At 34.6% G+C, this 14,017-nt stretch overlaps 3 protein-coding genes across 4 annotated transcripts; 1 reads left to right on the forward strand and 2 right to left on the reverse strand.

Moving 5' to 3' along the window:
- Nucleotides 1-3: 3 nt before the first annotated feature.
- On the reverse strand, nt 4-2,485 carry LOC112801887 (uncharacterized). The gene is made up of 7 exons (XM_025844836.3): nt 1,842-2,485; nt 1,657-1,742; nt 1,460-1,538; nt 1,292-1,351; nt 832-953; nt 597-668; nt 4-435 (listed from the first exon to the last, which is right to left on the reverse strand). The coding sequence occupies exons 1-7, from the start codon at nt 2,181-2,183 to the stop codon at nt 333-335; spliced, it is 864 nt and encodes a 287-aa protein (XP_025700621.1). The 5' UTR covers nt 2,184-2,485; the 3' UTR covers nt 4-332.
- Nucleotides 2,486-2,602: 117 nt separating this feature from the next.
- Nucleotides 2,603-6,050, reverse strand: LOC112801888 (pyruvate kinase, cytosolic isozyme). The gene is made up of 4 exons (XM_025844837.3): nt 5,619-6,050; nt 5,250-5,517; nt 3,966-4,427; nt 2,603-3,686 (listed from the first exon to the last, which is right to left on the reverse strand). Exons 2-4 carry the CDS (start codon nt 5,505-5,507, stop codon nt 2,874-2,876), a joined length of 1,533 nt encoding a protein of 510 aa, XP_025700622.1. The 5' UTR covers nt 5,508-5,517; nt 5,619-6,050; the 3' UTR covers nt 2,603-2,873.
- A 5,303-nt stretch (nt 6,051-11,353) lies between these two features.
- Nucleotides 11,354-13,731, forward strand: LOC112801889 (uncharacterized). 2 transcript variants are annotated; one of them, XM_025844838.2, is made up of 4 exons: nt 11,354-11,648; nt 11,840-11,909; nt 12,043-12,138; nt 13,471-13,731. In XM_025844838.2, the coding sequence occupies exons 1-4, from the start codon at nt 11,487-11,489 to the stop codon at nt 13,539-13,541; spliced, it is 399 nt and encodes a 132-aa protein (XP_025700623.1). In that variant the 5' UTR covers nt 11,354-11,486; the 3' UTR covers nt 13,542-13,731. The 2 variants fall into 2 exon arrangements, with proteins under 2 accessions (XP_025700623.1, XP_025700624.1); XM_025844839.2 differs by lacking the exon at nt 13,471-13,731 and adding an exon at nt 13,012-13,069 and having other exon boundaries at nt 11,407-11,648.
- The last annotated feature ends 286 nt before the right edge of the window (nt 13,732-14,017 follow it).

Genomic DNA, 14,017 nt, shown 5'->3' on the forward strand with positions numbered 1-14,017 from the left:
GTATACGGGTTAATTCAATTGCTCATTCAACAATATCCATTTATCTCATGAAGACTGCAACAATTCTTGCTGGCTATCTATCACTACTCATTACACTTTTACACTTCTCGGTACCCAATTAGTCATATTAGTGTGACATCAAATTATATAATGAAACGGCTCTGCCAACAATAGTAATGCAGGTCAAGTATTCAGACCAAAACCAATGGATGGTGCAAAAACCTTGGAAGATGATCCCATCAATGTTAATGCGACTGAACCTCCGGAAAACTTTTCTTATCTTTGAACCACATCCAATGTGAGATTGCAAGGAACTGAACCAACAACTTGCTTCAGATCTTGAAGTATTTGTAACCATAATCAGGGTTTTTCATCCCCTCTTCCCAATCACCCATGCACCGGCCACCAAATACAACCTGCTGGATACCAAGGTACCTGGTATATATTCATCCATAAATAAATTTAATGCTCTTCAATGTTCATTATCTACTGTTACTTTTTTGTACATACCCAGAGTGGAGTATGTACAAAAAAGTAACAGAAAAAGAAATGAAAAAGAGTATTGCATTTGCATGTCATTTAGTATTTAAACTTACTCTGAGCTTAAGCCAGTAAGGCAGTTGAGAAGCACATCAAGACCAAAATAATCAGCTGTACCCAGGTCCACCCTGTAAGAAACATGTTTTAAATGTTTATCAAATCACATAATTCATGCCATGGTATGGCTGACTCAAAGGTAACAAGTAAGAATTGGGCAAAAATTTTCATACATGGGTTCCATGTATCTAAAATAAAGGAGGGGAAATAAGAACAAAGTTCTAGATATTATACCAAACACGTCCCCAGTTATCCTGGAACTCTACGTCGCCAATATCATGAAAAGATGACGGCATCACTTTAAAACCCTTGTCTGCATCATATAGAGGATCATACTCCATTGACGAATTTGCCATCTGCCATGAATTGAAGATGCTTTAATTCTTTGTTAAAAGGTAACAGCTATATATGATTATTCATTAACACAAGCCGGATGATGCCCTAGCTTTTAACCATGTTGAAACTACCATAAGAACTGTAGAAGATAATGCAGAACACATTATGACATGATGAGTGATCAAAGAGATGACGGTGAACGTGAAACTCCCATTTCATACCAAGCTTTAAAATCCAATACTAATGATAAGTAATACATGTAACTAGTCCAAGAAAAAGAGGAAAAAAGAAATAAAACTAACACAAGTCCAATAACACTACCAAGGTAAAGATAACTAGAAGCTACTAGAATCCTAACCTGCAAATTTGAAGAATTGAAGGCACCGAGGCGACCCAAGACATACCATGATTGAATAACCTGCATATTTTTTTACAAGAATCAGATCATATGTAACTCGCTAGCTAGTAGCTACACATTCAAAATTCGAAAATCTTAAGGAGCGAAATGGAAGTATGGAACACTTACACTACCAAGTAGATTAACATCCTTATCAGATGGTGATCCATAGAATTCAAACCAAATATGTGAATCAGTTGGATTGAAGCTGCAACAACCAAATAATCAAATTATGACAACTAAAACTAAACAAACGAAAAAACTCCACATCTTACTTTGCATTCATATACATAGAGATTAAGGAAGAGATGAAGTTGTTAACTTACTCTCTAAATGAAACTTTGAAAGCAACAACAGAACCCGTCTTAGACTTACGAAAGTCTCTACCTTTCTTCCGAACTCTATCTTCAACCTACAATGTTAGTGAAGAAAAACGAACCCCCAGAAATAAAAAAGTGATTTTGAACTCCAAAATGAAAAAAAAAAAAAAAAGATTGAAACTTAGTTGTACCCGTTTGCGCATGAGTTCGGGGTTTCCAATGCTGTCTCCAAGAACAGCACGGAGCTCAGTGTCGTCTTTGCAAGCATCTTCGAGAACCTTAGCCCAAGAGGGGTAGTTATGAATGCGCTCATGCTCTCTTTGTTGCTTCTCTTCGCGGATTCTGAGAAGCCTTCGAGTTCTGGCGCTGGTTCCTGAGCCTTTGATATTCACCCCTTCATCTGAAGAAGATGCAGAAACTGAAAGGAGAAGAGGGCGCCTCATAGGAAGAAGGGACGAATTGGAGTGTGTGTTAGTGTTGGTGTTGGGGCAGTGCCACTGCAAGCGGCAGCTACATCCGGAAGCCATAGCCATTATCTTCCTTCTTCTGTCAAACTATCGCACTCTTTTCTCAAATATCTACCTATCTCTTCACTTGGAAGTTGGAATACAAAATAATATTTTCCATATCGGACAATTTTTTTTTTTTTATAAAATAACTAATTAGCTTTCAATATTTTATAATATTATATTTTTATATATATTATGAACTAATTTACCTTATTTTATTAAAAAAATAATTATCTAATATTTTAGAAATTTGTCAATTTCTTTTGTTATTAATTAATTTATTCATTAGAGAACAATTTGATGCAGTACTTCAACTAATGAGTCTTAACTTAGACTTAGACTAACTTGTATAAATAATCCTTTGGTACATCAAAATTAAATTCTTAATATTCATAATAATGTAATATCAAAATCAAAGTACTCCACTACTCCACTACATTCAATAGGATAACACAAGTTATCATATCTCAAAATGCAAGGATAATAATACATGTTTGTTTATTTTCATACCAATCCGAAATTTATAGGTATTCCTCTTATCAACAGAGAATACAAAAACCTGCTTTTCTAAAGCTAATAGGTTAAATCCTTCATCTTATGGAAGAACAGACACCACAAAAGTTTTAATAATAAATAAAAGCCAAAACATAACCCTTCATGAGTTGGTGCCTCTCAGGGCAAATAACACATTTCAGCATCATATCTTGGATTGAATCATTTAACTATGCAGATCTTAATAACAGAGGCAACTCCAATGCGATGTAGTGCAACAACTGCATCACCAGGCTTGCAAAGCCCTTTTTGAGTTGCAGACTTAAGAGCAGCTTCAAGAATCACTTCTGTAGATTCTGCATCAGTGGCTTTTGCAGATCCCTCAGCCAATACAGGAATCAAGCCTCTGTATATTAAGCTGTGCCTTGCTGGTGTCTCGTCACTGATGCTCCAGTCGAATGAGTCAGTTGTCAAAACCGGAACCACCACTGACAATATTGGAACAGCCGGCCTATACTTGGCGACCAACTTGGCTGTAGTGCCACCACGTGTCAGCACAACGATGAGTTTGGCTTTGGCCTTGTTCGCCGTGCGGACTGCGGATGATGCAAGACTTTCCAATGGACTCATCGGTAGAGGAGTAGCCCTTATCATCTCCTTGAAGATTGCATTGTAATCTAGTGATGATTCTGCCTCAATACAGATCCGGGCCATGATTTTCACAGCGAGCTCAGGGTAAGCCCCGGCTGCACTCTCACCACTAAGCATGACACAATCTGTGCCATCAAGAACGGCATTGGCAACATCAGTTGCTTCAGCTCGGGTTGGCCGGGGAGACTTGATCATTGATTCAAGCATCTGGGTAGCAGTGACAACAGGTTTTCCAGCATGATTACACTTGTATATCATCATTTTCTGCGCCAGGAAAATCTTTTCTACTGGGATCTCCATTCCAAGGTCACCACGAGCAACCATGAATGCATCGGTCTCACGCAGAATATCATCAAAATTCATGACTCCCTCCTGATTCTCAACCTTAGGAATATTCCACAACATGATTTAAAAACTCAGTCACGATTTGGCAATTAAAAGAACAGCAACGTTAGCATATGGAAGAAAAGCAAACTCACGAGTATTTCTTCAAAAAATGCAAAACACAAACCAGCATGCAACTTTTTTTATAACGAAGATGAATGTGAGATGAAATCAACCAAAGAAACCATATATTAAGCAGAAATGGCTCACATGTAAATATAAGACCTGTCTAGCATAAGGTTAGTACGACAGAAGTTGTATAAGAACACAACAAAGTACCTTTGACATCAACATAATATGCTTTGCATGTTGTCCAAGAACCTTCCGGACATTCACAAGATCTGAACCCTTACGAACAAATGATAGAGCAATCATGTCAATCTTGTTAGGGACACCCCATTGAAGAATGTCTTCCTTATCCTTCTCAGTAAGAGTGGGAAGATCCACCACAACACCAGGAAGATTAACATTTTTCCTCTCACCCAGCATGGCAGTGTTTTCACAACGGCACTTAACAGTACCAGCACCCGGGTCACAGGATAAGACAGTGAGGGTGATTGTTCCATCAGAACACAATATGACATTTCCGGGCTTCAAATCAATAGGCAGCTTCTTGTAACTCATTGATATCATCTCTGGATCACCCTTAATAGTATAATCCGTAGTAATGGTGATTTCTTGTCCTTCCTTAAGTTGAATAGGTTTTCCATCTTTTAGAAAACCAGTTCGAATCTCAGGGCCCTATAAAAATCCAGCAGAAGGCAGATGTACATGGAACAGTTAATAATTTATTGCTCAAGAAAAAAAAATCTTGCTACAAGAAAACACATTAGTACTTCATATATTTTTTACCTAAAATAAAAAACCATTAGCATTAAAACAGATAGTGGTCTAAGCTGTTCTAATAATTCAAAACCCCCAAAATGCAATAGACTGCAGAGCCAAACAAGAATTTAGAGGGGGTAAACATGAGAAATGGATATAGATATGCTTATCCTTGGTAGTATCCCTGATTGCGGCGACGCAATCCTCTTTCATGAACTAAAAAAGAATTGCAATATCTTGACTAAAATGGCATTCCTTCGAGGTTAAGCCGAGCACAAACATAATGAATCAACAACAGGAAATGCGTGTTTACTTCAGAAATCAACTCAAAAGTGTAATAAAATTCCATCAACAGGACCATTTCACTGCCCTCACATAAACCGCTTAACTTCCCGAAAATCCAGAAGGGAGAATGCACTCTACAAAAGCAGTAATAGTAATCGCTTTTATATATATATCCCACTCCACATTTCACTTAATCATGCCAATTACAAACTGAGCTACCCATAAAGCAAGTTGGGGTATCTCTTCAGTTGAAGCATCAGAATCACTCAGCTAGTAACCCAGTCTAATCAGATCAAGCAACCAAAACATCAATATTAACATATTAACAACACCCATAGAACCAGTACAACCAAACAAAATTAAAAAACAGCACAAAGAATCTAAAAAACTTAACAAGCATATCAATCATCATAACTAAATGAAAAAGAAAAAAAAAAGGAAAGAAAAGTAGACCTTGGTGTCAAGCATGACGGCACAGAGGATACCAGTGTTGTGCATGGCAATCCTGAGAGTATCAAGAGTCTGCTGATGGTACTCGTGGGTGCCATGGGAGAAATTGAACCTGGCAACGTTCATGCCAGCCCTTAGAAGCTTCTCGAGCATCTCAACGGATCTGGAAGCGGGTCCAAGCGTGCACACGATCTTCGTCTTCGGAACTCGGCCATCGTGTGGCAACTGCTTCAAGATCCCTTCTATGTCTATGTTTGACATCTCCTCACTCCTAAACACACACAAAATTAAAAAAATAAAATAAAAATAGTATGTAAGTAAGAGTAGTGCACAACTGAACATGAATATTCCAATAGAAATAAAAGTGCATACCTTGTGTTTGTTAAAATGCAAAGTGTGTGTGTGTGTGTGAGTGAATCTGGGAAGGGTTAGGAAGGGATTGATATTTGTGTTTGCTTGCTATGTTATGATGGTGATGTTGTTGTGTTTTGTGATTGGGGGCATTGCTTATAGTTAAAAAATAGAGAGAAATAAAGTGAAACTGTGAGTTAAGACTTAAGAGTTAGGGGTGGTTTTTTTGTGATTTTGTGGGCGTTTGTTTGGTTCAAGCTGAAAGTCACCTCAGTCACCGGTCATTCCTCCATTTCGGAATATTCTTTTTTTTTTAATCTTCATTTTCAAGGAAAAGTTTGCGGATGCTGTTTTTCATAAACGGATATTCCTTTGATAAATTATTCTATTTTATATGTGTATGTATGCAAAAATTAATAAAATATAAAAATTTTAGTATGTTAATGAACTGTCCAAAGTTGCTGTTAATAAATTTGTATATATATTTTTGTGTCATGGTTACATGATGTGGCGGTAGTATTGGTATGGCATGAGCTTTATTTTGATTTTGAAAAAGAAGGAAAAGGAGAAAAGCCCAAGACTGTGGGCTGGAGACCAAGGAACCCCACTGATTTGGACTGTTGGAATCTGGATGTTCCACGTCGCCTTCGGTGTGCGCCTCACGGTTTCTGCCCTTGTAAGTTGCAATACTGTTCGTTACTCACATTCTATATGTCGACCGTAACTAGTTTATTATTAACCAAAACCATGATGCCATGATCACACTACTCATAGTTTAAACAAAAATAAAAAATTAAAGTCATGTGATACAGTGACAAAAGTATTTGTCTCAAACTAAAGCTCCACAGGTTCGAATTTTAGTAGTGGTGGTTAAGTTAATGTGTACAAGTGTGTTTGTATGACCGAAAAAAAAAATTAATTTATTATATATTTATATATATTAATTTATATATTTTTAATTAAATAATTAATTAGTAAAATAATAAAATACTGATAATAAAAATAAGAGTTAAATAAAAATTTTTTATTTTTAATATTTTTTTTAAAATACTCTTAATATTTAATTATATTTAATTTTATCCTGAAATTTTTTGTTTGCATTTAGTTCGGTTGATTTCATCATTTCATTAACAAATCATTAACATGCCTACTACAATCTTATGTAAATGTTGCCTTGCTATACAGAGAAGTGGGAACAATAAAACTAACGTAGGCATAACATGTTATTTTCTAGACACCTGTTGCTGGTAAGAGGAGTCCACATCGATGATCGATGTCATTCCCTAATGACAATTTTGGTGTTATCACAGTAGGATTTTTCATTCTTTAAATGCATAACAAAATCCTTTTCTTAAGATATGAATGAAGGATGACGCTTTTTATGACTAATTTTAACTAATTTTTTTATCTCTACTTAAGAAGATTTGACATGCCTTTGGAAAATATAACAATCTACTGTCAAAGATGTTTTTGTATGAGCACAATGCATTACTTCTATGTATGTTTAAATTTAAGGTATTATACTTATAACATTCATATAGGATATTTCTGTTATTAAGCATATTAGAGTGGCTCTGGAGACGAAGACCAAGGTAAAGGCACTGTGGTACCAAATGTAATTGACGTGACAAATGCACTCGCAAATAAACATCTGTTTGAGGAGTCGTCTTTTATGCGAGTTTTGAACTTGAAAGCCATGTATGCTCCGAAATTTCTAGAGTATATGAATGCAGGTACGTAATTGCCTAGATATACACGAAGGATTAGAATTTTATAATAATTTATATTGATCGATGTGAACAAATAGTTACGTGATATGTAATGATATATGCAGTTAGCATTTGTTTGTGTGTTTGTTTAGTTAATAACATTATTTGTAGTTAGTTAATGATGAAGTTAAATAATAATTAGTGTTTATTATTTAGTATTTATTTATGTGCTTATGCTTTTAATTAGTGTTTATTAATTATACTAAGATTGATGTATTGTGGATTGATTTACTTTTAATTGCACTTATTAAATATTTGTGTATTAAATATTTATGCTACGGCTAAAATACTGTGATTGGATGCATTGCGTCCAAAGAATACCTACCAGCCATGATATCAGGCTGATGGTCATACTGTGATTGGCTTGCTTTTGCAGCGAATTCAAGTAACTAGCTAAAAGATGTTCCATCTCTTGAGTCAAGCTGTGGAGTACCCCAATACTGCTGCTATATTGGATATGATGTGGTAAACTATGTTTCAGGTACATATGGGTTTGAAAATTGCGGTCGTTCTTGTGTAGGTGGAGGTGGAGGTAGATGTGGAGGTGACTGTGGCTCCTGTTCTTCATTGTCATCATCCATGACTTGATTACCCTCATCATTCTCTTGACCCACACGATCCGACAGGTTCAAGTGGTTGCTATATCTTGCATGGTACCAATATATGTAAATATCCAATGGATGCTGTGGAGGCATGGAAAACTCAGTAAGAATGTGGTTATACCTGTTTGTCCACTGCATCACCCAAAACGAATAAGTTGTGGCCGTGACCCATTCAAGATTCTTAAGACCAGTCAGGACCATTCTGTGTGCCTTGTCAAGATTCCGTTCCTGATGAGGAACTCCCTGAACGAAACCAAACTGTCTCCTAAACCTATCGGTTGCATGCCACTCAATGATTTCAAAAGACATTAACGACACCGTAGCGCTCCACACAACCGAGTGCATGTAGATATCTGCAGGAATTATATCCGGATCAATGCGATCAACAGCATAAGCAAGCCATACAAACTGCAAAAAATAAAGGAAACAGATTATTACAAACCAGTTAACATTAACATTAAATCCGAATCAAATACTTCTTTAATAACTACACACCTGGCCTTCCTGGAGATCATCCAAGGCTTTCCTAAAATGCTCAAGTGTAAGATACCTAAAGCGCCGGTCTCCACGCTCCCAGTTACACCACCTAATATGACTTAATTCATTAACACAATTCCTTTCTATATATGAATATAGGATGTAATTGTAAGATAATGTTACCTGTTTGCAAGCGGAAAACTGCGGGGTTTCCGAGGAACCAGAGCTAGATATGGGAGACAGATCCAAGCCCAGGTTAGCAGAAGTGTTAGCGGACCATCAATTTTCTTACAATTGAAACGAGATGCCCTGCATAATAACCTGTACAGGTGTGCCAGGCATGCAGATGCCCAACTGTACTGCCTGATACTGCCAAAATCACGAAGCAAATGCAAGAACTTTCAGTGCACAGATGCCCCAGACTTGTCACCAAACAAGACTGTACCAAATAATAACATAAATTGGCACTTCACATACCTCTGCATGCTAGTTTTGTCAACCAACTGTAATCTTTCTTTTAGATCTCGAAGCCAGATCAGTCTTATGCAGCTTGCTCTACAGTCCGACTTCCTTGGTGCAACCCCAAATTGCTGCAAACACTCCGTCTCTAAGGCTTTAAAACTACTCATAGTCATCCCTGTGACTGGAGGACCGTCTGTTGGAAGACCAAGGATAACAACAACATCTTCTAGTGTCACAGCACATTCACCAACAGGAAGGTGAAAGGTATGTGTATCTGAATGCCATTTTTCGACTAGTGCATTTACCAGTGCTTTTTGACATTGAACTACTCCAATTTGGGAAACATGCAAGAAACCAGTAAACCGTAAATGCTTCTCAACCCTATCATTGTACCGATCCGGAGAGAGTGGATGATCACATGTCAGATACCGTAAACTCTACAAAAACATATAAGATTATTAGTCAACTCATTAACAATGACTAATTTACTACTAAAAGATAATAATTATCTATGATATATAATTTAAATAATTTCCACCATTAACTAAATAAGACATAATAATTCAAATCGCAAAGCTATGATATATAATTTTACTAAATCCCATTCAAATAAAAAATATCTATTGAAAAATAATATTAACAGACACTATATAATTATAAAAAAATAAGTGAGTCTATAATTATTGTTAACTAAAAATATAATTATTTTAAGAATGAATGAGTTTATAACTAAAATAAACTAAATTAAATAGACGTAAGTTATTTGCTGAAAGATATATATATATATATATATATTAATTTGCATATATTAATAACAAGTTTAACAGTCCGGTGGTTGTGAGTATCATTTTTTTCCTTGAAGAGGGGGTTTGAATCCCATCTTCCACATTTTAAAAAATTTTGAAACTTAGACGGTTCGTTCGAATCGGTCTTATCGAATTTGACCGGCTCATTCTATACTTGACTAATTCATTGATTTATGTGGTCACATAATCGGATCGGACCGATTTTGAGTCTAATTCACCGATTTTTTAATCGAACCGACCGGTCCAGTTCGATCTGTTTTTAATAACAATGTCCTCAGCTACACTAACATATTTATTTCAATTAAAAATCTAACAACAAACAAAAATTTATTACAAAAAATTCTACCTAATTTACTCTAAATTCTCCGAACCATTTTCAAAAATTATTCAACTTAAACTTAATAATTAATTATAATTTCTAAAATTATTATAAAAAATTCTTAAACATATATTATTTTTACTAATCTATGAGATTAAATCAATTTAAATATTATTATTAATTAAAAAGTTCACTAATCAACTACAACTGTATATATACATCCCATATATATAGACTCAATAATAAATTCTTAAGTTCTAACGATGATCACAATCTTAACTTATATGTTCCTAAATTCACTTCCTAACAAAAATAATATTAACTCTATAAAATATAATATTTACTTCATTTAAATATATATTCTTAAATTTTTAAAATAATAATAAATCTGAAATATAAAAAAATTTAAAAACTAAACTTACATAATCAGAAAGCATATTAGTATAAGGGACACTATTTTGAAAAGCAACGAGCGCACGCCATGTGGCTGGACAATCACAAATCAGATGGTCTGGATTACTCCTTTTAGTCGGATCGTTCGAGTTTCTATCTTTAACTTTTTCAGTTTGAATTGTGTTCTCCTAATATTACATACAGGTAAAATATTTGTGTTTTTCATAACATTACAACACACCAAATTTTTCTCCATATTAAAAATAAAAAGTAAAATTTTACATGCTTACAAATATTTTTATTAGTTGATAATGTGTCCGATTGTGATAATTCATTTATGTAATGCTTGGCCATAATTGAAGTTGGATATAGACATCTATTGATTTTTTATTTGGAAAAAACTTGTTCAACTATACACTCAATTAGTTTAGGTGTGTTGAAGACTGGTTAATTGGATGGAAACATATATATTAGTCTTGCAAAGCAAATATATTTGATGAAAATACTCAATGAATCTAATCATTTATACTAATAGTCATACACAAGAATACTCATTATATTTTAATGTATTATTAAGTGCATAAGAAACGATTAATTGATAAAAAATATAATAACCAACGAGTTATAGTTTAAATAACATAATTTTTTTATATTTATCTAAAAAATACAAATTATAATTCAAATAACATATTTCTTTATATTCATTTAAAAATTGTTAATTTAAATCTTATTCTTAACTTAAAAAAAAATTAGAACGCCAGAAGTATTAAATTGTATTTTCATATTTCCATCAAGTCTTAATTGTTTCTCGTTAGTACTTTCATTCTTGGTATGATTACTTACTAAATTCACTTAAAACTAGCTAATTATTAGTAGCATTTTGTGTTTATTTTCCACAAAAATAAAGACAATCTTATTTAAAAAAATGTGGAGGGATAAATCCAATAATAAATAAATGATAAAATTATTTATTATAATATTGGAAATAGTTAAATGGAGTGGAAAGAATAGCGGAGCAGGGAATTAGGGTTTGGGTCGCGAAAGAGAAAGAATCGAAGAGGATGGCGAAGTTCAATGTGGTGCAGAAGCAGAGGAGAGCCTCGATCGCCGAGAGGAAGAGGAAGATTCACGGCGACCCTGTCACCGGAAAGCTCAAGGTCAAGGACCAACCCTCCTCCCTCTCCGGCAAGCGCAAACGCAAGCTCTTCAAACAATGGCGCCGAGTATATGCACTCTCTACTCTGTTCTCTCTCTCTCATCGGAATTTTGTTATTCTGAGTTAGTTAGTCAGTTATTCTGTTGTATAATTGTTAGTTAAGCAGTTACAAACTCTGTTTGTAGTTTGTTCTAATATCTGAAGTTGAGTAATCACTGTCTTATTATTGATTTATGTGTTCATTGGAATTAACTTCAGGAGCAAAAGGAAGCCTTGGAGAAAGGCTTGGTGAGCATGGAAGATGTGCAAATGGCAGTTGCCGAAGCAGGTATCGATTTTTGGCTTCAAATTAATGTTTTTTTTTTCTCGTTTTGGACGTGTATTTTTAACTGGATCATTGTTTTGATTGCATAACTTTGGCTAGCAGAGTAAATAAATGTTGTGTTTGATTTTCCTTCCAGCTGGGGAGGCCAAAGATAGTAGTAGTAAATCTTCAGGAAAATTTCACTTGAAGAAGAGCTTGAAACTTAAGCAACTGAAGAAGCACAAAGGCAAAGGTTAGCTTTCATGCTTATTGATATTTCATATGTAAATGTTGCGAAAGTCCGAATGCAAATGGCTGTAATATATAAAATTTAGTGCATAACATAGTGCAACATACAAGCTCCAAGTTCCATAAAACTCAAAGTGAACATTCTTAGGTTTTGATAGAGGCTGTAGTGTTGTATGCATACACCAAGCAAGAAACAATTAAAGTTTTATACTAACATGATTGATCTCAACTTGATCATTCCCATCTAGTTATCAATGAAAGGAATAACTACACAGCTCATCAACTCAAATTTCTAAACCTCAAGAATACTAGTCCCAACTTCAAAGGTCTTCTCAATGAATGTGTCATGGTTTCATCACACCTTTATAATGCTTGTCATACTTCCATGATAGAGGACAAAGATATGCATGCATATGGACCAATTTCTTTTTTGGACCAAGATTGTTCATTTTTTTTTAGTATCTATCTCCCTTGAAATTGTTGATATAAGGTGCCCACAATAGGTATATTGATGCATCCCCTTGATGCTTGATAGAATGTACGAATTATATCTATAGGAAGAAGTTGTACCTTTACAAACAAATATAGCTTTTACCTAGTGATAAATACTTAATTCAACAGAGATCAATCCTTCTTGATCTTCTTGTACATGGTGTGAAAGGAGTTTGAAATCAAGGGTGAAAGTAAAATGGTGAAGCCCTTATGCGATTCACTATTTGTTTGAATCTAACTCTCATTTTGCTGAATGTATTTATCGTGGCAAAAAAAGCCTTATGGTACTTGGTGACTTCACAAGTTTCTTTTACGCCAATTTTACCCTCATTCCTTGACGGAGGATAGCTCCTCCTCTCATGAGTAAATTTCCCCTCCCTTGCAGCTGGTAGCTGACCCATGCTGGCTCATTCTAATGCATACCCTAGGCATACCTGATCAATGTGAGGTTGAAATAACAAAAAAATGCACCTGTTTTGAATTTTGATAACTATGTACTTGTTATGCGTTTGAGTTGTGGTTGTGAGTATCATGAATATTTTTCATCAATCACTTGCATAACTGCATAAGCAAAGTGACGTGTTCTATCCTGACCACATGGTAGTATCTCGCTGCAAACTATGTAGAATAGTTGGTGATTACTTTGTTGGACTATGTTAAATTAAGTGTGCTGGGGTCTGGGAAGTTTGGCAAATTGAGAATTTATGAGTAGGAATTAGCGAGTAGTAGTTCAGTTGTATTTAAACATTCTAGAAACAAAATTGTCAAATTGTTGACCAAATTTGTCTTTTCATATTGTCTGCTTTGTGATGTTTAATTGATGTCTCTGGTGCCTTTCATGCAGGGAAGAACAAAAGAAAATCTAATGTGTCTGCTGCTGCTGCTGAGACTTCGGCTGATGCTATGGTGGAATAGACATGAAAAATATTTTATATTAATTTTTTTCTTACTCTTGTTTTTTCTCTATCCTTTGTTTTCTCCCTTTCATCTTTTTCTTCTTTTTTCTACATGGTAATTTAGTGCAAGAAGAGGCAAAGTAGAATGATGTAAAATGTTTTAATCCTTGAATTTTGATATGGTCTATATATATTCATATATTTTCACCTGGATTGACCAATGGAAGTCAGAAGAATCGATCTGGCTAAACCTATTAGAAAGAGTTTCTTGAAGAAGAGTTATACAAGTATCAAATTTCATGGATTTCTTTTTCCTTCAAAATATCTACCTCGTACATTTTACTGCACCCTTGCATAAATGTATTTTATAAATGAATGAGAGAATGCCAAATTTAAATATTTGAACCATAATACTTGTGTCATACTAAAATTAAATCAATTAAATTCAATTCTTTTAATTAGTTATTAAAAATTAAATATTTCTAACCTTGCAAT

This window comes from Arachis hypogaea, chromosome 5 (assembly GCF_003086295.3).
Source record: "Arachis hypogaea cultivar Tifrunner chromosome 5, arahy.Tifrunner.gnm2.J5K5, whole genome shotgun sequence".
Lineage (NCBI taxonomy): Eukaryota > Viridiplantae > Streptophyta > Magnoliopsida > Fabales > Fabaceae > Arachis > Arachis hypogaea.